Below are 23,163 nucleotides of genomic sequence, written 5' to 3' on the forward strand. Positions count from 1 at the left end.
TCACGATCCCGACGTCCAAAACCTTCAAACGAACCACCCCGAGCCTCCTAATGACTTCACCAAGCTTCCTACAAACTTGAAATTCCCAAAAACATATGAATTTACGTGTGCATGAACAGTACCCCGATTTGAACATCTCGGGTTCGACGTGAAAACGAAGATTCCCTTACCTGAAATGGGTATGGTTGAACTCCTAAGGACCTCACGAGCACAAATATGTAGTTTTCTTCCTCGATCTACCACGTTTTCGAGTGATTGGTTCTTGTCCGTACAAAGAAGAAAGGAAAGGGAGAGAGAGACTGATACGGGACAGGGCAGAGAATAGGAAGAGTGTGGGTGTGTGTGTGTGGTCCAAAACCAGCCAACCAAAATCCCAAAACGACCATACAACGAAACAAACACACTAGGGGCAAAACCATCATTTTACCTCTACAGTACGAAAAATTCGGGACGGGCTGTCACAAGTATAGTCGGAGGTAAACAACTGTCGCCAGACCATAATTTTCCTCTTTTTTTATTTTTTATTTTTTTTATTTTTAATATTTATATCAAAATAGGCCTTACTCATTGGACTGTAATCCGAAGTGTTCCTTTGCATATTCCTATCACCCATCTATTCTGTATTTGTTTGGTCCAATTTTGCTTCGCCATTAATTGCACTGAGGCCACCACTTCCCGTTGAGCGGCGTAATCATCATTTGCCATACCCTTTTCCTTCAACCTGCCTTGTTTCGTACCATAGCCCTATGTATGGAACCTTCACCTGAAGACGGATTTTTATTCTTGTTTGTTGAATGGTAGGAGATCCATCTTCATCCCCATCTATAGATGAGGATTGAGTTCCAAACACCGGCGTAGAAGCTACTCTATGTTGAGGTGGATCTTCAAATAACACCCACCCTTTACAAAGTTCCCAACAACCGTGAAACTGAAAAGGTTTGGAGCTGCCATCCATATACAATTCCTCCGCTCAGCGTACCCAGAAAATATAATTACAAAAATTAAAGGAAATTAATTTATGAAATTAAATGTAATATAATTAAATATTTAAAATAAATTATGAAAACACTTACTTTGTCGTAGTAATTGGCGCCGCTTTCATGTCTACTTGTGGTTGCTAACAGTGCTTGATGCCATTTATTCAAACTTGGATGAAGATGTTTCTTCCATCTTGAAGAACAACTTTTGTGGTTTCGGGTATTTGGTGGAGTGGTGCCTTCGTAGAACTCATAGTATTTTTTGGACACACAAGTCCAAACACCTTCACTTGTTTGAGAACTCCCCCTCACACTATCTTCCAAGACCCATCTATAAGCCCTGCAAAGAGGTTCATCTTCTTTTCAGGTCCAAACCCTATCTTTCATTGCAGATGAGGGCATTTAAAAATTATTGAAAAAATTGAAGGAAAGATTATTGGAAGAGGTAAGAAAATGTGAGAATTGAAATGGTGAAGGAATGGTGAAAATTATGTGACAAAATGGTGTAAGAATGGCTTAGATATTTATAGGAAAAAATGAGAATTTTTTTTAAAAAAAATTTGGCCCAAAAAAAAAAAAAAATTCAAATCCAACGGTAATTGACGTCAGCTAGCCCTTGTGTTTAAATTTTGTGGCCCAGCCCCAACTAGTTGGCTGATTCATTTGGGCCAGCCGGTTGGCCTTTTGGCCCTTTTTTGTCTAGTGGGGCCCAAGAGCTCTTTGGCCTGGCCCTCGTTTGGAGATAGTTATCGGACTATTTTCGGCCCTCTGAACCCTTCGGTTGGAGATGGCCTTAGTATGACATGAAAAGTTAATACTTGTTGTGAATGAAAAATAAGTCCTCTGTTGCAAATCTGACGCCATTTTAATTTATTTATGCTAAAAAACATGAGAGATGTGATGTCACAACCAAGTCTCCTAATAGTGATTAAAGAAGAAACTTACATATTGTGACGATATCCTCGTTGCATGAAAGTTCTTTGTCAGTACAAGTCTGCAAGGGTTTATTTTAAAGAAAACTAATGAAAATGATTTAAAAACTTTGAGTTTTAACAATAAGGATTGACATTTTAGTGTAAAAATGTGATTTTTTTGTTAAAGTGAACAATACCGATAGTTTTTTGTTAAAGTTCCCCTTATTTTAACTTGAAAGTGAAACAATGGGAGTAGGATTCTCTCATTTTTTAATCTCTCTCCTCTTTTATCCACTTCTATTTAAATAGTTACGATTACGTTACGTCTATATCTTATTTAAAATTTTTTATATAGACAAAAGATAAAAAGAAGAGTGTAAGACGAGGAAATGGAAGAAGATGGGGTAATAGGACGGGTAAAAATCCTTCTCCGGAAAAATGAAGTCTCAAAGTGAGAAAGTGCCAGAAATGGCGTCAGAGAGGTGGAAAGCACTGAGAAATTGACATTGAGTCGAGAGGTGGGGTTCGAAGTTGGTCCTTTCTTTCGGAAAATGAACATCGGAACTTTTTTTTAGGAATCCTAGGAATTCCGTGATCGTGATTATTTATTGTACATCGTACGCTTATTTTTTGTTAGGTACAATTTCTATTTAATTTAAATTTTAAATTTTGTAATAATTTTTAACTGCACGATATACAATCATGATCATGAGATCCCTAAGATCCCAAGATCCGGCGAGCATCCTTCTCCCTTTCTTTCTACTGTCTGTTCTCGTATTTGGACCCAATGGATAGGTTGCGGTCGTCTTCCATATTTTCTCGCCGTCCAGTCTTCCCCACTAAAAAGTCAAGTCTTCTGAGTCATCCTGAAACCTGAAAAGTAGAGGTAAATTACAAATGCAACTGTCTCTCTCTCTCTCTCTCTCTCTCTCTCTCTCTCTCTCCAACTACGTCGCTTTCGCGAGTTTCAGAACAAAGATACTTCTTCCGTCCTAGTCCTCCCATAGACCAAGTCCAACCTCCTTTCCCATTTTGCCTCTTCAATTCTCTCTCTCTCTCTCCCTCTCTATCTCTCTCTCTCGCGTCACATATTTAAGCCCCTGATTCATAGAAAATTGAATTCCAAGCAAAACACAAATATTTCTCATCTGGGTTCTCCTCATTTCTTTAGAATCTCAGTACCCTTCTTCAATTTCTTCAATTTTTCAAGTAAAGCTCTCACCTTTAGGTTCAAACAGAAACAATGGGAGACTCCGCTTTGCGTCGAACACTGGACGACTCGAACGCCGTAGAACTCACCGGAAAAATCATGATGATCGCCGTGTTGGTTCTCTTTCTGGTAGTCGTCTTCGTCCTCTGCCTCCACCTCTACGCCAAATGGTACTTGTGGCCGGCAGACGACGACCTCACCTCGTCAGTTCGCGGCCAGTCCCGACGCCGTCGCCGCCGCTTCGTTTTCGCTCCCGGGCAGGATCCAGTTGCCGCAGTGCGGAAAGGGCTCGACCCTTTAGTCCTCAGGTCCTTACCATTAGTAGTGTTTCCTTCCGATGACTTCAAAGACGGTCTCGAATGCGCGGTTTGTCTCTCCGAGCTCGTCCACGGCGAGAAAGCAAGGCTGCTCCCGAAATGCAGCCATGGATTCCATGTCGATTGTATCGACATGTGGTTTCAGTCTCACTCCACGTGTCCACTCTGTAGAAACCCTGTTGCTCCTCAGAGCTCTGTCGGTTCTAGTTCTTCTGCATTGGAAGAGAGTGCTGGTGGTGTTGAAATTCAATCACCAGCTGAGAATTTGGCATCTGGGTTTTCGATTGAGGCTCCGATTTTCCCAACAAATGTGTTGTTCTGGGGGAACCAGAGCCGGGTGAGCTCCGGACCGGGTTCGGGTTTGGAGGAAGAAGGCCCTTCTTCACAACCCAGCCCATCTCCATCATCTTTGTCATCTGCAAGTAATAGGCCGGATGGGATGTTGGTCATTGATATACCAAGCGAGACACCATCTGCTTCGCCTTCGCCTTCGCCTTCAAGTAACAGGTTCGCCGGAGAGGAGGACTTGAAGTCACCGGTGCTGACGCGGTTGAGATCACTGAAGAGGCTGTTGAGCAGGGATAGGAGGATTAGTCCCTGCAGTCCTTGTTCTGTGGACGTTGAACAAGGAGGAGGGAGAGGAGGAGGGCAGAGTTAGAAAAGAAGCTAGATTTAATGTTTGCACATAATTTGATAAGGAAAGTCTTAGATGTGCAATCTTTTGCAACCCTGAGAATTTTGGTTTAGGGTTCTTATGGAGATGAAGACATAAGGAATTTCTATGGGGATTTTAATTGGTAATTGTTCTTTTATTCTTGAAGAGATGGATCTTGAGATCTCAAAAAAGTTGTAAAATATATGTATCGCTTAGTTACTTTAAAAACAGAATAATGTGGGCTCAATTTTCTTAATTATGCCTTAAAACACTTTGGTTTTTTTAACCTATGATTCTATGAAGAAGAAAGGAAATGAAACAGCAATTGAAGTTCTTAACTTTCTATTGTTTGGTTGTTCCTGAGGGACAGGACTCACCTACACCCGGGGCTAACAAGGTGGCGTTTTGAACCACTAATAACAATGTCATGTGTTTTAACTTTCTTACATGGTGTTCCGGAGGTGTAGAAGAGTGTCTTATTCCTGAGAGGAAGTTTCTCTTTTAATTCCATAAAATTTTCCAGATTAGTGAGAATCCAATATCATCTCTCTTGTTATGTGTTTTAACTGCCTTTTCTAACCACTTCTAAGGCTTCTGTAATCATTAAACAACATTTTGTGTTGTTATTATGCTTTCAGTTTTTGAGACCAAACAAATGCTAGAATGGCTTGTGATCCATGTGTAGTTTAGGACCTTAGGTTGTGTGATGCAAGTTGTACCTGCAAATCATCCTAAATGGTTCCTTCTTGTAAAGTACAAGAGGGATACATGTTCGGAGATAATCTTTCTTGTAATCGGTTACATATTTTCTTGCATTCCGGAGAGAATCGGCATTGTAAACGCTCATGTATCTCTTTGTTTTTCTCTCTCTAATCATGTGATATTCCTTTGTGTCTATTTCTTTCATCACGTTGTAGATATACAACCGAGCCTCAATGACATACCATTTCTCCCTCGTTTTTGGGATGACGAGGCTCTTTGTGTCTTAACAAATTAACAGGTGCACACGTATGAAGTAAGCATCATTTCAGATGTATTAAAAGCCCTCATTTGCCATACCATTCCTCTATCACATGAAGGCAAGTTGAATAACCTCAGACACTTTATGTCCTTTAGCAGAAGCAGATTATTGTACATGAAGCTCCGTTGGGCAAGTACATAGTTTCCCTCCCAAAGTTAACTTAAAAAAAAAAAAAAAAAAGAAGGAAACTATGATTTGGCTTTCCTGCAAAAAATATTTCACTTTTAACTGCTGAGGATGAAGAATACATAAATAATGAGGATGCAGTTGAAGATTGAATGAAATATAACACTAAAGACGCTTTCCCGAGTGATACAAACTTACGTGCAAACGGGTGTGTATCCCCTCGTGCCTATCTCTCCCCTGACTTCCACTGACACATGACATGAGGCGAGAGATAAGCACAAGGTGCGAGAGCATAAATCATCAAACGTCACTTCTTAATTGCTTCCTTTGATCACTTACAAAGGCTAAGAAAAGGAATGCATATATAGAATGTTAAATCGACTTGGTTGTTAAGTATTCTAAGTCCTATTTTACAGCGTTCTCACAAATGAAACACTATAACATTACACCTAAAGAACAATCTCTCAGCAGCTTTTTCCATCCTTGGATGATTCCAAGCAACCAAGACGGCTTGAATTCCCGGTTTTCTTCCATTTGATGATCCAACTGCATTTCCATCACAGCCAATGCAGAATCCATACGTTCAAATGCTTCATGGAGCAGAAAGGTTAACAATTTCAATTTTCTATTCCCCAACTTCTTCATGAAAATTTATGTCACCAAATAAACTGGCCCATAAGTTTTTCCAACTTGAGGGCTGCCATTCTTGTCAAGGCACATATAAGGCATTGCATTGTCTTCTCTCTTTGTGGGGTTGAAGAGACTGGCAATAGGCCCCGACATTGGACCGCGGTGCTTGCCATCCGTAGCCTTGCCGGTGCCATACACTGGACCGGAAACATTAGTCCGCTTCGCATTAGAAATATGAGATACGGTTGCTGGTTTTGGAGTAGTTTTGTTCAGTTTCTCTCCTTTCAACCACGGAAACAGAAACTTTTTCCATGATTTCTTCTTCTTCTCTTGTCCCAATCTTCTCTCTGCACCTTCTTCTGATGGTGCCTGGAAGTCTCCTTCTACTACATAGTGCTTGGCTTCTTCCAAAAACTGATCGAATTAAGAATTAATTAAAACCAGATGAAATTAGTAAATAGAACATTTTTTATATTGAATACAAAACTGTTCTCCAGCAAGAAAGTGACACGCTTTAGATTTCAAATCAAACCCTGTACGCTACAATGGCTAAAACGACAGTAGTTTTTAAATTTATGTCCTTCAAAGGTGAATGCCCAAAATGTCAATATTACGAGACTCAACGTTTCAATGCTAACCAGTTAATAACCTAACCTGATAAAAGTTGGTATGAGGATCGAATCCATTGCTGTGATCATGATCCATCTCATATTTTGGATGCATAGGAGATTTCTTCATACTTGTCTAACTAAAATGAAAAACAAAAAGATAGTTAGAAAGCGTTTACTCCTGCAGCCGAGGTCTTGGGTTGGAATTCCTCTTCTGCGAATATTGCTTTGCTTAGAAAAAAAAAAAGATTTATAAAGATAAGAAAATGAAATGAAATTCTCAACTCTTTTGCTACCTTTCAGTTGAAGAAGAGCAATCAATCAAGCAGAAAGCTATGAAACTACATTGAAGTGGTCCATTTCTACTAACAAACATTGATCAAAAAAGGCAAAATCCAACCACCCTTTTACAGGAAAACCCACATCAAAATATTCTGGTTTAAAAAAACCCAGAAAATTTTGAACTTCTGAAATGGTGGTTGAAATGGCAGTGTTCAGACTTGAGAAGGCACCACAGAAAGCATTGATCAAAAGATGCTTAAACCGGCTCACTTGATAAGTCAAAACGTATCAAACAGATAATCACTTTAAAGGCAAAGTTTCAGCTGGCAAACCCTAATTAGTGTTAACCACTATTTAATGACCCTCTATCTTTTTCTTTTTTTTTTGGAAAAAAAAAATCAATCGGTGGTTTTGCCACGACAGTCCTCTAATCACCATCATATGATTCATTACAGTGCTTCTAATGGTCCCATGTCATCATATATTTAAGAGTGATGTCATTGAGACTAAATTTGTACTCAATGATGATGTTGTTGATGATTAGATTATTATTAACCATTGATTAACGTGTTTACTTCTTATTATTACTGAATCATTTAATTTACAAATATAATTTAAAATTTATTCTTCATAATACACCGTGTAATTAATTAATCAACTCTCAACCCCGCAAGTGGTGTATAGCCCTGGTTTGGTTTTCGCCTTCCGCTACAACTAATAGTGTCCTGAATTCAAACTCACTCATTTTCGTTTTAATTGTTTAAATTAAAGTAGTAACACTGCCTATAAAAATAATGAACCGTACCTTTTTGTCATGGGGACTGAGTCGTGATTCACGCACAATGCCGACAAACGCGTAGCAGGTTTCCGGGCCCCCCGGGGAGAGGAGAGGGGGGGTGGTGCGAATTTGAGGATTTATTTTGGGCAAAAGTTTTAGGAGGGAAAAGGTAAAGCGTGCAACTCTGGCGTGCAGCAAGGAGCTTCAGTTCTGCTAGCCCACAGACAGAACATAAACAATTAAGAAATAAGGGATTTTTCCAACTTAGCATCGAACTTACTATATCTCAATTATTCTTTCAAGTAGAGTAGAGTGAGACCGAGTACAAATCGAGTGTCACTAGATTAACATGTCAAATGACAGTTTATCATATTTTTAATGATGCTTCAAAGCCATTGATGTAGACCTGGTTTGGTACTGAGATGATTCTGAAAAAAACTGATATAAAAAAAAGCTGTGAGCTGTTTTTGTGTTTGGTAAACACTCAGCTTCAGTTTTTTTTCACAGTTTTGGGTGAAAAAAAGCCAAAAACAAGAAGCTGCAAAACCCAGCTTTGAAAAACCGGCTTTTTTTCATATCTGTTTTACATAAAAGTTTACCAAATACTCTAATACTGCTTTTTTTTTTTTTCAAAAGCACTTTTACAAAAAAGTTTACCAAACACTCTACTGCTTTATTTCACAGCTGCTTATTCTCACAGCACAGCAGAAGCAGTTTTTTTTCAAAGCACAGCAATACCAAACCAGCCCGTAGTGCCCTACAAAAATTTTCTTCCTCCTTTTATGAGGTGGCATTTGTACTTTAATTGATTATTTATAACATCTTTCATTAAACGGGGGAATTAAGTTAATATTAAGTTATAGTGATCTTTCATTTCATTTTTAAGTGAAATATTTTAGGTTCGACTCTTGTGAATGACGAATTTAACATTAAATTATTATAGTTGACTAATTGTGTGGCTGAGCTAAAATCTCCGAACGCTTTTTAACGTTTATGCAAAATCAAAGTTAACAAGTTCTATGCTATATGTCATATTTGTGTTACTTAGTTCTTGTGCAACCTTATACCCCGTTCAGACCCAAATATACTTAGTACTGGTTTGATACTGAGGTGCTTTTATAAAAAGTGAATATAAAAAAAATTGAGCTCAAACACTTAAAAACAACTTATTTTCACAGTTTTGGATAAAAAAAGATGAAAACGTGAAGCAGCAAAAATGAGCTTATTCTCATAGCACAACAAAACAGTTTTTTTCAAAGCATAGCAATACTAAATCAACCCTTAACGGCATGATCAAAATCTGACAAGCTTCATCCTGGCCAAAGCAACGTTCAACCACACTCCTTCTCCACGTACCAGTATTAGTATCCACTGCCTTTTCCGGCATCTCGTCATGGCAAGAGATGGGCTTAAACGTCCATGGAGTTGGCAGCCACGTGTCTTGTTTAATTTTCACACTCCTTCCATTCCAACTGAGTAATACTATTCATACTATATTTTTGTACCACATTTTTATACCACTTTAGGTGGTATTTGATGTGGACAGCCACATCATTTGAATTAATCATATTTTTAAATTTAGTTCATTATTTAATAAACTAATAATTAAGAAAAACTAGTTAATTAAATGATGATTGTGGTATACGAGAAGTCTTTTTCATTCTTTTCATTAGGTTTTGCAAATTTTTTAAATGAAATGATTGTCCATATCAGATGTTACCTAAGGTAGTATAGAAATGTGGTATAAAAATATGATATGAATAGCACTACTCTTCCCAACACGACTTAGAATTTTCCACCATTGCAAAATGCCCTTCCGATCCCCATGATGTGCAACGACCCTAGGAGCATCCATGAACGAAGAATTCGGAAAATATTTGGCTTTCAAAATTTGGGCAAGAAGAGACTCCGGTTCACCAAGAATTCGCCAACCAATTTTTGCCAACATCGCAAGGTTAAAAGAAAACTTGCGATCATGCTCTCAATTTCTTTGGCCAAATTCACTGGGAGCTTGAAGCACGACATTGCATGGTCTGCAAGTGCCGAAGCCACACTTTTAATAAGGACTAGTTTTCCTGCTTGGAATAAAAATTGCTCAACCCACCCATTAAATTGATCCTCCACCCTATTACGAACCTCTTGAAACACCAACTTCATCGATGCACCAAAGTCTGACTTTAGGCCATGAAGAAAAAAAAATTATGAATTAAGGCTGATCTAATTCGAGAATAATTTGATGCAACTTAATACAACACATATATTAGTTGTGTAACAATACTATTATTTATGCATTGAGTAGAAGAAAGAGTAAATCGTAGCTATGATCGTTTAACTTTTAAGTCGATTGTAGCCTTGGTCCCTCAACCTAAATCCGAGCTAAAAACTTGTGTGAGTGCGCATGAATGAGAGTAGCAACCAAAAGATCTAACCAAAACTCCACTCAACAGAAGTTGAAATAACATCACAAGCATGTCATGTTTGAACACTGGCAGGCAAACAAGGACCAAACATTGACATAGAAGGAAAAACATCAGCCAACAGATTCAACTGACCTTAAGTTTCAACCTCCTATACAAAATTATATTAGATACAGAGACAAAACCCTAAAACGAGTATTTTAAACAAGTCCCTCGACTCGCAACAGCTTTTATGTCCACGTACCCCAATAAATTTTCTACTCGGGACGTAAGATATTAAAGTTGAAGTAGCGGCAGCGCCATTACAACGCCAAAGACCGAAATCAGCAAAACCATCATCCAGGTTGGGACTGACTGCCTTTTCTTATTCCCCACCTCCTTTAAGGCATCCACTCTTTTCATACCTCCTGTTGAATCATCAACCTTCTTCAACAAGGGCCTCAAATTTTCTTGAGACGGATCAGACGACACCTGCTCTGTAGTAAGCTGCTGCTGCTGGTTATACTTCTCCACATACTCGGGAAAGATTTTCTGGAATGTTACACTGTTTCAACAGAAAATTGTCAGACAGTACAGTAAAGATTGAAAGAGAATCAGATACAAGGGGGGTGAAACACAAGGGTTCCGTGATCAGCAACACCCTTGATGGTTCTGAACAATGTTCTTTACTAAGAAAAAAAAAATCTGATGTGGTCTACTAGGGACGATATATACATTCTACACAAACAATAGTTGTCTGAGCAAACTGATTTGACACCTAGTATTCTCAACTCACCTAATTCAAGCAAATTTTGAACAGAAGTACAAACAACACAATTGGCAAGTGGTATTAACCAATGCAAATGCAGATGGACATAAAACAGGCATGGGCCACTCAACCACAAACATATTCGAACGTTATTTTACTTTAGCCCTCAGTGTGGCTTAAATAATCTGAAAATAGAGACTATAAAACAAGCTGTAGCTGATCCAGTTAACTTACTTCTTAGAGTTAAATGCAAGAGAAGCTTTTGCCAGACGTTTCTTCTCAGCAACAGTAGTGTTCACACTGCCAGTAGTAGGACTGGTGTCCATCTGCGTGAAAAAGGATATATCGAAGCATTAGATGCTTTAAAAATAACAAAATGATGTGACATTTCCAACCAAAGTAACTATTAAGTCTAAGAAAATTGGATTTTAAAATAATTAAATAAACCATGTTCAACATAAAATGATTTACTTGAACTACTGAATACAGCAGGAGGGCCATAAATTAGCACATTTCATTTTACTAAAGATACGGCTACCCGTACTTCCAAACAAGTTAAGATTCTACTAGGATAGCATCAATAAGTTAGTAGTTTCATTAAGCAACTTATTCATTAGGAGAATCTGATGGCACATCAAAAAAAAGTTCCCAGATAGGCCTAAAAAAAACCAAACAAAAAGGAACAACAACAACAACAAGGCGAAAAATAAATTAGCATGTCAAAGAGCCATAAGGGACTCACCATAAATGAAAGAAGCCCCGTGAGTATGCTGCATATTTAAAGAATGGATGTTAGTGAAATTACAACTTACCACAAGTATTATATACGTAATTGCGAATTGCTAACAAAGAGAAAGCGTACAAAAACATGTAACATAACAAAACAAGTTTCTAATAAACCCAGATGTGTCTAACCTTGACACGGACCACATTGGATTCCAACTTTCAGGATGAACTGCGAATGTACCACATGAAGTCCATTACTAAAAATACATAAAAAATACTCTCTTCTAAAAGAACCACACAAAACTTACAATCACTCATAGATAAACAAATTTTCTTTTGAGTCATGAATCTTCCATTTGGGGTAGTCATGCTGCAGACAGCAAGGAAAGCATAAGACGCAATTAGAATCAACAATATAAACTTATAAAGTAAACAGGACGAAATATGTCATAAATATTCACAAATAACATTTCAGGAGAAGTTTGGCATCCAAAAAGTAGATACCTGATTCCAGGCGGTTTAAATGGGTACTCTGGAGGAAACTTGATCTTTCCATAGTAATATCCACCTACAATGAGTAGAGAAAATTAAAAAAATACGCAAGCATTGATATCATAAATTATTTATGCTAAGAACCCAAAACAACATATCAAAATACAATGGCAGTGGGGAGTTCAAGACAAACCTGCAAAAGGTGTTCCTTCACTTCCCTCCAAAACGTAGTCTGAAGCATAAAAAATAAGCAATAAGCATTAAAATCCTGAACTAAAAAGAAACAAGTTACACTATCATATAGATACCCTACCAACGCAGGTAGAAATACTATAGACGCAAAGGATTATGGAAAGGAGTTAATTAGACAGCAAACAGGCTTTCCATGTTTCACTTAGCATTCTGCACTTCCGGAAATTAAAACACGACCATGAGTATGGTGGCACATTAACCTCTCATGGCAGTAGTCACTCATGAACTTGACATAACCAATAAAAAGATAAAATACCCAAAAGTATGAAAACTGTGTAAATAAACTTACGCCATTCAAGAATATCATTTGGGTGAGGACGAGCCACGATATGAGAAACTGGTTCCTACACATCCGAAAATAAAACTTTTAACACCACCCAGAGTAAGATAACAAAGTTCCAAGATAGCAAAAAGGATACATCATTTCTTTAACTAATGCACGTATATTTGTTACAGTTATCAAATTTAGCAAGAAAAACAACATTAATCAATCTGTTCAATAATGGAACAAAACATGGAGAGAGGCCAAAACCCTTAACACAATAAGATCCAGAAACTAACCATATACTGACATTGCAGTGAAACATCAAAATTTATACCCCGGTAAAATAAAGCTAGATAAAACCACAAAGAACATATGAAAGAGAACAGAAGATAAAATTCAGTGCAATGAACAGAATACAAATGAAAGCTGAAAACAAGTTCAGATGAACAAAAGAAGTTGTACTTTGCAGAGTGCTCTATATTCTTTCTGGAGGCGCTTGATACATGATTTCTCTGCCATCTCACGGAAAACGTAATAAATAAAGCACTATTCAGTACTTAGCTCCTTTGGTTCCAAATAATTAGTACCAGTCCTCTGATAAAATAAAAGAAAGTAACACAAATAGTTAGATTCTTGTAAAATAATCAAACACTACATATTAAACTAACAATGTATTAAATTAGAACAATTCCCAGAAAGAAACACACATTAAAAATTACTGAATCAGTTAAATAAACAAGTCTGTTAATTCAATTTCAAGATTCATTTCCAATTTAGGGTTTTAAACAAAAATCCCAAAAAAAATTCGCCAACTTCAATTGCAATTTCACCCTCTATTAGCCAAATTACACGAACAACGAACCTAACCCTAATTTCAACTGCCAAAACTTCAAACCTTCAAATTAAATCAAACAAAAAATTATGCGTTTAAAATTCGAAATATCGAAAATTACAAACTAAAAAGAAAAAGAAAAATAAACAGCATAATTGAAGAACACAGATCGGAATCAGAAGGGACCAAAATTTGGGGCAAACCTGAGGAGATCGGCGATTGGGGGATAAGCAGGAGACCGCGATCGCACGTCCAATGACAATTGCTACTTGAGATTTTACGAATCGCAGCCGAGAGAAGCCGACCTACGACGTCGTATCCAGCGGTTTCCCAGTTAAAACGGTGTTTTTCAAAGTCGTTATTTGTTGAGTCAGTCCCCGCAGTCACAACTCCTACCCTTTGATAGGCTATAGCATAGGGACCACAACTCTACCGATCAAGTTCAAATGACTACTATATCCCAGATCCTCCCTACAGCGAATGAGGTCGGTAGGTTGCTTTGTAAGGGTAGTTTTGTAAATGAATGTGATGCGTGTGATTTTTTTGATTGGGCTTTTCATTTTTTTGGTGAATTTTATTTTTATTTTTATTTTGAGTTAAAGAAACTCCAGTTCGATGGAATTTAACAGTTGGTAGCTTTAATGTTACATTATTACGTAATGTTATAATGATCTTTTATAATACACTAATAATATTATAACAAAGGTACGTCATTATATTGAAACTAGCCACGAAAACTTAGTATTTATCACTATAATTTATATGAATCAAACATGAGAGACATTTGTTATGACAAGTTTATTCAACATGAACTGGGAGACATGTTTTTTAATACGAAATAGGAGAATGACACATGCGATGCATATGGTGGGGATTAAAATGGAGTTAACTTAAAGGTATGGTTTGTTTCAAAAAATTTAAAGGTGTGGAACATGAAAAACGCATAGGGTGTTATTTAGTAACTTGCCCTTAAAATTCAATTATATTATATTATTTGTTGCAGTTATATTTAGAATATGAATGTGATTATGTAAATCCTAGTGTATCTAAGGACATCTTTGAATATTCATTTTAGTAGTTATTATTCTATTAGAGTTGTAATTCTATAAGAGCAACTCCAACGTTAGAGCCCTCCCCCCAGGCTATGCACTATTCAATCCACCTGATGAACAGTAACTACCCTTAATGAACAGTAATATCCCTGGCAATAGCATTTGCATCTCCACCGTTACACTTCAATAGCCCTGGCAATAGGCAATAAAATATTAATATTTTATTTATTTATAAAATAATACAAAATCATTTTAATTGTAATATCGGATAAGATTTTTAATTGTTGTCGTTGCGCCACGTGTCATTATCCGAAGTATTATTAAATAACACAAAATAATTTTATTTGTAATTTTGAATAAGATTTTTAATTGTTGTCGTTGCGCCACTTGTCATAAAATCCGAAAAGACAATTATTGGGGATGGATTTCCGATAAATTTTTTAATCGTACTCGTTATGCCACGTGTCATTATCCGAAAATACAATTATTGGTGATGAATTTCTGATAAGATTATTAACCAATCACGTCGCGCCACGTGTCATAATCTATTTACAATCTTTGAGGATAGATTTCCATCAGATTTTTAACAAATGGCGGCATGCCACGTGGCATTATGTACAAACTAATCCTTTCTGAATTCTCCATATAATCCACCATCCATCCTCACAAATCTCACACCAATTTTCTCAAGATCTCTATCATTATTCATAGTTTCTGCTTCCTTCTTCACAAAAATCTGTATCATTATTCATAGTTTCTACTTCTTTCTTACAATGTCTTCTTCTTCCTCAAGGATGATGTGGGAACTCGATCAGGAAGAGGAAGAATTGTTTAACCAATCAGAAGCAATGTTCAATCACCAGGGGGCAAAAAATGAGAGGGAAGAGGATGAGGAGCGTAGAAGGAGAGATGACGAAGTAAGAATGGGCAGAGCCACACATTCCCGTCGAGTCATCCAAGCTGTCGCTCAGATCTGCATGCCCAGCCATTCCGGAAACCTAGATAGAAGCAGGCAACGACGAGGTATGGAACTCTTGAATGATTATTTTGTCCCTAATAGTGCATTCCCTGATACGTACTTTAGACGTCGTTTTAGAATGGAACGACATTTGTTCAACAAAATCATGATTGCTGTTTGCAACCATGATTCTTACTTTGTGCAAAAGAATGATGCTTTTGGTGCTATGGGTCTACTGCCTGAGCAAAAAATTACTGCTGCCTTGCAGATGTTTGCATATGGAGTATCTGCAGACCAAGTAGATGAGTAACTTCAACCCAGCTAGTACACAACGCAACATCTTCAAGAAGCGACAAATTCGTACCTGCACCAGTGGTCATTTTGTTGAAAAAAATGGATTGAAACTTTGAGACAAAGAAAGGAATGAGATTAAAAGTAGTTGAGAAAATATGAAATTGTTGTGTAAGGTAGATGATAATGAGAAGGTATTTATAGAAAAGTAAAAACAATTTCCGATTTTTTTTTTGAATTTTTTTGAATTTTTTACAATTGTTTTTTAATTTTTATTCAACTAATTAATCTCTGCCGTTGGATATAAAAAAATTTGAATTCCAACACTCCAGATTGTGCCACGTGTCACAACGGTAACTTTTCTTAATTTTAAAACTATTTTTTCTTTTATTTTTTTATTTATAAAGCATATTAATATCCATCGTTGATCTCAGATCGAACGGTGGTTATTAAATAAGACCTTTTTTTTTTTTTTGACCGTTGAGATCGAACAGTCCAAATTAAAGATCCGTTGAGATCAAACGGACCGTGGGAAGCCACATGGCTTCCCAACGGTCACTGAAAAAGCAAATTTTTTTTTTTCTGATTTCTTGGCGACGACGCGCCCCCACGCGCGAGTGGGGTGCACGCGCCTGACAGGAAAAAAAATTAAAAAAGGCCTGACGCCAGGCTGACGTCAACACTGGCGTCACAAGGCCTCAAGCTCTCGGGCTGGCAATTCTCCACGGGCCCAGAGCTTGGGCCTCCACCTCCACGCGGGCTCTCTAACGCTGGAGCCAGTCCATCGGGCCTCGGGCCCCTTTTCTCTCCCCCGTACCTTGAGCAATTGCCCACGCTGGGCTTGCTCTAAGAGTAAGGATTTAACATATCCTACTACTATAAATAAAGGCACAATCAGGTGATATAACGCACACCTCGCAATTAAATCTCTCATCTCTCATCTCTCAATTGTCGCCAACCTTCTCCCTCTCTAGTCCTAAATATTCTCCCTCTCTAGTCCTAAATACAGTTCACTCAAATAGGCCTACAACACGTTATCAGCACACTCTTGCCAGAAGCTAAGGAACTGAAGGATCATAGGCAGAGGTTTTTTTCTACAAAATTCAAAGGTTTTTATTTGTTTTCTATTAATCAAGTACGCTTTAAATAAAGTAAGATATTTGAAACGTCCACGAAGCATGAAAGCACTCCCCATAAAGTAAGATATTTGAAATGTCTACAAAATTTAGTACCTCACAATCATTGTTCTAAAAATCCTTCCCTAGGCCCCGTCTAGGCGTTAGGTGACTTATCATCGCCCCGATTAATGCCTAGACGTTTGAAAATTAAGAAGGGATGCCTAGACCTACTGAGGTACCCGCCTAGACTGCCTAGGCACCCGCCTAGATTGCCTAGGCACCCGTCTAGCCCGCGCAGACCCGCCTAGGTTGTGACTCACATAGACAGAAAATAGATAAATTTCATTTTGCATATTATTATTTTCAATAAATTGTAAGAGATTTGTTGAATACTTAAATGAACACACATTATATGTTTGTTCCCTATATTTTCATTATGTTCCAATACTTCATAATATATATGTCATTCTATTTTATAGTTTATATATATTTTAAGTATAAACATACACTTATTTATGTGAAATATAATAAATTTACTCAAATTCACCTAGTTCGCCTAAGCCCCGCCTAGTTGCCTAGGTGCCTAGGTGCAAGTCAAGCGGGCTCTAAGCCCCAGCTCGCCGCTTGACTAGCGCTTAACGTCTTTTAGAACACAATAGGCTAGCAATAATGTGATTCAATTTCTCTATTTTTAGACACGTTCAAAGCATCTTAAGAGGTGTGTAATGTTAGTTAATAAAAAAAGATATTTTGCAGGGGGATAATAATATGATTAAATTAGTTGTCAAATAATTGTTACAAAGGTGAATAATGCTTTTGGTGTCACCAAGCTTCAACAAAACTATTTGGACAAAAATGCCCCCAAGACAAAAAACTTCAAAGGCATCCCAAAATAATGCATCAAATAAGGCAAGGGCATTTTCATCATTTTAATAGTGGTTTTTTAATAATTAAATTTTTTGTGTTAAAAAAAAAAAAATTTAGCACATCACAATATGCTAGTAATAATGTGATTCAATTTCTCTATTTTTAAACGCGTTTAAAACATCTTAAGAGGCGTGTAATGCCAGTTATAAAAAAAGTATTTCGCATGCGGATAATAATATGATTATATTAGTTGTCAAATGATTTTTGTTTTTCTTAACAAATGATATTATCTACACTAAGGGAGAGGGGAGTGTGCTTAGTCTTACAATGAGCTAGTAATAATATGATTCAATAAGTTGTTTATTAAATATTATTTTCTGTGATTAAATTAGTTATCAAATGATTGTTTTTTTTTTTTTTTTTTTTTTTTTTTTTAAACAAATGATATTATCTATACTAAAGAGGAAGGGGTGGGCTTAGCCTCACAATGAGCTAGAAATAATGTGATTCCATCAATTGCTTATTAAATATTATTTTCTCTATTCTTAACGTAAATTCTATAAAGACCGATTTTATAATGTGAATTCAGCTGCTTTAATTAGTTTATGAGGGTTTTCTTCTAGCATGATCTAAGATTATTCATTTACTTCAAATATTTAACTTTCCTTTTGTCAATTTATGCATATAAATACATTTAAAACGTGTAAGTCACGTGTAGCACGCCGTGATCCAAAAAATGACTTTTGTACTCGTGCGAGTGTATGCATGAAGGCTAGTATGTGTGTGTGGGTGTGTGTGTGTGCGTGTGTGTGTGTGTGTGTCTACACTTTTCATGCATTATGCAATTATTTTTTTGCTATGTGGAATTTGTGAGTCAAAGCATATAAATAAATTTGAAGCAATTTAAGGTTTTCAAAACCCTAGAAAAGTCGAAAAAAGAAAAATCTAGGAAATATGCAGCATGGCTGCTGCTTGTCGCCGCTAGGCACCATCGCCAACCACTGCAGTTGGCCTGCAGCCCATCCGCGTGGAGCACACATGGGAATGACGTTGTTTGAAGCCTTAGACCACACGACAACAGCTCTTTGGGCTTTGCTGCTCACGCCAAATAACCCAGGCCCCAGGCCTGATAGGGTAATTACTGACCTGAAGCCCCCAACCCAAACCGAGAAGGCCTGAATGCTTTCTTGGTCTTATCTCGCGCGTCCCTGGCCTAACTCCAGCAACCTAGAGCTGCTGAGCCTTTCATGTTCTATGCTCAGGCCTGCCTACAGCAGCTTGTTGCTTGCTGAGCTTCACCTCAACTTTGGCCCAACTTGACAGAAGCTTATGCTGCTGGGCTTCACGATCCAAAAACGTAGACCCTAGCCTCGATTGGGCTTCCCCACACCAACCCGCAGACCAGTACAGGATGGACCTACACCCGTGCCCTGTTTTTGGCCCAAAACAGCAGCACTTACTGCTTGACTTACCCATACCACATAGCCCAGAGGCCTGCAACCCTCCTCGAGGACCACTAGCTTGCAACTGTGCTACAGGACCTATCCTCGCAACGTCGTCAGCCTTTTTTTTCTTTTGGCTAGGCCGCGTTCTCTTTTTCAACCCAATGCCAATTTTTGGCATTCCCTGCGTTATAAGTCACACCCAAATATTATTTGGGGTGCTTTGGGTTACGCCAATTAATTCTAATTTAATTATCAATAGGCCTATCACCAACCGAAGCTATTATGACCTGTTGATGCGAGAATTATACGCACACAAATTAAACCCTCTTTTTGACAATTGTAGTAAGTATGTAAGTAGGGATCGTTCTGGACCGGGGATTAGGAGGGATTGTTAATCACTTGGATTTGACTCAAAAACGCTAAAAATACAATCTAAAACACTATACTAGACTCAAAGAATGCAAAACTAAACTTTAAAACACTAAGACAAACCAAAGACTCAAAATGCTTTAAAGCATAAACTAAATTGATTTCTAACTAAATTGAACAATAAGGTAAAGGGGGATTTAGGTTTTGATTAAACTAAATGACAGATTGTAAATTAAAGCATAAGGAAATGAAGTAAACACAAAATGAATGAATCAACAGCTAATAAAAAGAGATAGCACAAATGGAGATGAAGCTAGAGATTCGATTTCACCATTGCTAAGCCAAGTCCATGCTTGTTAAGTCAGATTATACTCATCCCTCTACTTATTTCTTGGGTTTGTTTCACTTAGATATGATCAGCCATATGATGTGTGGATTTGATCAAATGTCTCTAATCATGAGCCTAATTGTGATGTGCAACTTTGGTTCCTAATCAAGACTATGTAGTGCACAAGAAACTTTCACAAAACCAAAGGGAACACTCGGCAGGATGTTTGCAAAACATTCCCTTCATTCATTCACATATCTACCAAGATTATGCATGATGTGTGCTTTAATCTTGGCTAAACAACCTGTGGTTAATTCAAATGATGATCAAGCATTAAAATCAACACACTAAGTCACAATTAAATCGGAGAATGAAACAAGAAATAGATAGATTAAATGAGAATTCCGAATTAACTACATGGCAATCTTGCAAGGCTACATCGAATCCCTAGAGAGAGATTAGTTACACTTCATGTTTACAAAAGGTTTGACATAAAAATATATAACATGAGTGAACATAGGATTAAGAAGAAAGAACCCTTGAAGCAAAACTGATGTCGAAATCCTTTAAGAAATGGGAGAGTGTATCTAATGGAATGAAGCCGAGAGGAAGTTCCTCATGGTACCAAAACAAAGAGAATCAAAGAAACACCTAAACATTCCAACAACTCAAACTTGAATTGTATGAACGTTTAGGCCCTCTTATCTTCCTCTTCGTCGTAGCACAAGGTCTAAGGGATGTTGTTGGTGTGTTGAATGGATTGGGGAATTATGGAAATGGATGAGGAGTGGTGTTTGGATTATAAGGGAATGGTAGCTCACGGCAATGAGGGAAGATTGGATGTGTTTGTGATGTGTTGTGTATGAAAATGAGATGTGTTTTTTGTGTATGAATGCATGGGTTTTTATAGGGGGAATGGGAGAATAAGTGGGTGATTGTTTAAGAGTGAATGTGGTTGTTATGATTGAGAGTGCATGTGGATGAAATAATGATGGAAAAAGAGCTAGGTTGTTGGTGTGTGAATGCATGTGTTGAATGATTAGAGTGCATGTGGGTGAATATGTGGTTGAAATGATGAAGTAGGAAGGTGGAAATGCATGTGTTGAATTGGTGGTGCAATGATGAAAAAGTAAGTGCATGTGTGTGTGAATGGTGGTGCAATGATGAAAGAGTAAGTGCATGTGTGTGTGAATGCATGTGGCTAAGGGTTGTTGATTGGGTTAGAGGTTTTGCATGGCTCAAAGGATTGTTTGATTGGGCTAGGCCCTTTGTTTTATGTCCAAAGTGCATACAAGGCTTTCAAATTCGTCCAACACTTTGGCTCCAAGCATATGCTATCCATTCCAAGCCCAATTTTGCTCCAAAATGCATCTTTTTGCTTCCTTAGCCATATGAACCTAAAAACACACGAAAATGGCTTAAACTACTAAAACAACTATGAATTAACAACATAGATGCACGAAAACAAGCTAAGTAAGTCGCCTAAATATGCTCCTATCACCTGTCTGTCATTATTTTATTTCCACGATCAATCCCATTTGGTCCCGATCTATTGAATTAATTAAAAGTGACTAGCAGTTCATTAATCTGATAATTAATCCAAAATTATTGACCTGAAGATCACTTTTGGACATTAACGATTCAATAATTTATTTTTCTGCTTTGAACCATTGACATCCTTTCGTAGTCCTGAAGTTCTCACACTTGAGTTCCCTAAGCAACTCAAATCCACTACACTTAAATTAGCATATTGCATTCTGTGTTCTTGCATGAACCTCTCCTTTATGAACTAATCGTTCATAAAACTAAATTGAACTTATAGTTTCATATTTAGTGCCTTAGAAACCCGAAGTTTCATTCAAAACTTACCATATGAAACCTGTAGCTTTCATGCTTAAATTAAACCAATACATGTCTATAGAACTCGAATGTTCTACGATGTATGTCTATGGATTACCATATGACTAACTACGTTTTGTTGTACCCTCCGTTTTAGGGACATGTTGAACTTGAACAAGCTTGATTTAACCGCTTTGGAAGAATCTGGAAGAAACTACCTGAAGTGGGTTCAAGACGTGAAACTCCACCTTACTACAAAGGGTACTAGAGCCACCATCGAGGAACCTACCAACTACAACCCCGTTGACGAAACTAAGAGAGCTACTGCAATGATCTTCATTCAAAGACACATCAATGATGCACTGCAAATCGAGTACCTCGCTGAGGAGGATCCACGCACCCTCTGGTTAATCGTTTTAATCACTAGAAAGACATTTACTTGCGTGAAGCAAGATTGGCAGCATTTACGCTTCCAAGAATTTAAGTTCGTGAATGAATACAACTCTAAAGTTTGTAGAATCCAATCATTGTTTAAGTTCTGTAAAGATGGCTTAACAGATGCAAATCTCCTGGAGAAGACATATTCGACCTTCCATGTCACCAATATTGTCATGCAACAACAATATAGGGCATAAAAGTTCACCAAAATTTTGGATTTGATTTCTATTATATTTCTTGCTAAAAAACAGAACCAGCTTTTGATGAGAAATCATCAAGCTCGACCCATTGGCTCGAACGCTCCGCCTGAAGCGCATGGGACCAATTCTAGCCGCCATAAATGACGAAAAGCCGTAGTGGCCGTGGTAATGGGCGACAAACCCACCCATGGGCCCAAGGTCAACAAGATCCTCTCCGGATCCTTTTTTGGTGAGGATCCTAGGGATCCATAAATTGTGTCCGTTCATCGTACATCGTGATGTCAGTTTTTTGTCAAGTCCTGTTTGTATTTAATTTTAAATAAAAATATTTAAAATAATTTCTAACCATATGATGTATGATGAACGGATATGATTTATAGATCTCCGAGAACTTCACAAAGAGGATCCGGATTCCATAAAAGGTGCCAGCTTTGCATGGTTTATGAACTCTGCTTTTTTAAGTGTCAACCATGCATAGGTCAAGAAGGTGCAGATTGAGACGCTTCAATCCCACAGCGCTGTGTATGCCACCAACTACCAACTGCTTCACTCTCTAGTCAGCTTCTACCAAATTGTTTAAACACTTCAGATCCAATACTGTCCTAATTCTAGTACCACTGCCTTATCACTATTAACATTATAATAACCACTCTTTTAGCTTCCCAAAACACAATTAATATTACTATCAATATCAAAATCATGTGCCTCATCACATGACCCCAATTACCAAAAACAAATACATCATCATCTTTTTTCAACAAAATCTGCAGCATGCATCAGTCAAAGTTTGAGCACATGATCCCACTCGTATCAGATCCCAAATGAGAATTGTTTGAGAAACGATAAATACAAATTTTTTTATTTTTCTACATACTCATGTTCAATTGTGTTTGTTATTTTTGTTTAATTTATTCAATTCAGTAGTTAAAAATAAAAAAAGTGTGAGTGATAGGTGTTTTTTTTCAACTTTTTTTCCAAACAAAATTTGGTATAAATTAAACATTTGTT

General features: G+C 37.4%; 4 protein-coding genes across 4 annotated transcripts; 2 read left to right on the plus strand and 2 right to left on the minus strand.

The window, feature by feature from the left end:
* The first annotated feature begins 2,987 nt into the window (after positions 1-2,987).
* LOC137709380 (RING-H2 finger protein ATL3-like) lies at positions 2,988-4,780 on the plus strand. The gene has a single exon (XM_068448474.1). The coding sequence runs from the start codon at positions 3,135-3,137 to the stop codon at positions 4,074-4,076; it is 942 nt and encodes a 313-aa protein (XP_068304575.1). The 5' UTR covers positions 2,988-3,134; the 3' UTR covers positions 4,077-4,780.
* A 1,091-nt stretch (positions 4,781-5,871) lies between these two features.
* Positions 5,872-6,588, minus strand: LOC137709062 (uncharacterized). Its single transcript, XM_068448202.1, has 2 exons — positions 6,505-6,588; positions 5,872-6,264 (listed from the first exon to the last, which is right to left on the minus strand). The coding sequence occupies exons 1-2, from the start codon at positions 6,586-6,588 to the stop codon at positions 5,872-5,874; spliced, it is 477 nt and encodes a 158-aa protein (XP_068304303.1).
* Positions 6,589-9,943: 3,355 nt separating this feature from the next.
* LOC137707639 (ubiquitin-conjugating enzyme E2 34-like) lies at positions 9,944-13,636 on the minus strand. Its single transcript, XM_068446554.1, has 10 exons — positions 13,454-13,636; positions 12,881-13,012; positions 12,443-12,497; positions 12,095-12,133; positions 11,914-11,977; positions 11,718-11,779; positions 11,599-11,638; positions 11,426-11,453; positions 10,918-11,009; positions 9,944-10,479 (listed from the first exon to the last, which is right to left on the minus strand). The coding sequence occupies exons 2-10, from the start codon at positions 12,935-12,937 to the stop codon at positions 10,212-10,214; spliced, it is 705 nt and encodes a 234-aa protein (XP_068302655.1). The 5' UTR covers positions 12,938-13,012; positions 13,454-13,636; the 3' UTR covers positions 9,944-10,211.
* Positions 13,637-21,678: 8,042 nt separating this feature from the next.
* LOC137709063 (uncharacterized) lies at positions 21,679-22,152 on the plus strand. Its single transcript, XM_068448203.1, has one exon. It carries the CDS (start codon positions 21,679-21,681, stop codon positions 22,150-22,152), a length of 474 nt encoding a protein of 157 aa, XP_068304304.1.
* The last annotated feature ends 1,011 nt before the right edge of the window (positions 22,153-23,163 follow it).

This window comes from Pyrus communis, chromosome 11 (genome assembly GCF_963583255.1).
Source record: "Pyrus communis chromosome 11, drPyrComm1.1, whole genome shotgun sequence".
NCBI classification, from domain to species: domain Eukaryota; kingdom Viridiplantae; phylum Streptophyta; class Magnoliopsida; order Rosales; family Rosaceae; genus Pyrus; species Pyrus communis.

Excerpts from the sequence above, each read along its gene's own strand:
- LOC137707639 (XM_068446554.1), bottom strand. The coding sequence starts at position 12,937 with ATGGCAGAGAAATCATGTATCAAGCGCCTCCAGAAAGAATATAGAGCA. Across the intron at positions 11,639-11,717 it reads TTGTTTATCTATGAGTGATT|TTCATCCTGAAAGTTGGAAT; the intron begins GTAAGTTTTGTG and ends GTACATTCGCAG. Across the intron at positions 10,480-10,917 it reads CTTGCATTTAACTCTAAGAA|TGTAACATTCCAGAAAATCT; the intron begins GTAAGTTAACTG and ends CTGTTGAAACAG.
- LOC137709380 (XM_068448474.1), top strand. The coding sequence starts at position 3,135 with ATGGGAGACTCCGCTTTGCGTCGAACACTGGACGACTCGAACGCCGTA.
- LOC137709063 (XM_068448203.1), top strand. The coding sequence starts at position 21,679 with ATGTTGAACTTGAACAAGCTTGATTTAACCGCTTTGGAAGAATCTGGA.
- LOC137709062 (XM_068448202.1), bottom strand. The coding sequence starts at position 6,588 with ATGAAGAAATCTCCTATGCATCCAAAATATGAGATGGATCATGATCAC. Across the intron at positions 6,265-6,504 it reads CTCATACCAACTTTTATCAG|TTTTTGGAAGAAGCCAAGCA; the intron begins GTTAGGTTATTA and ends TAATTCGATCAG.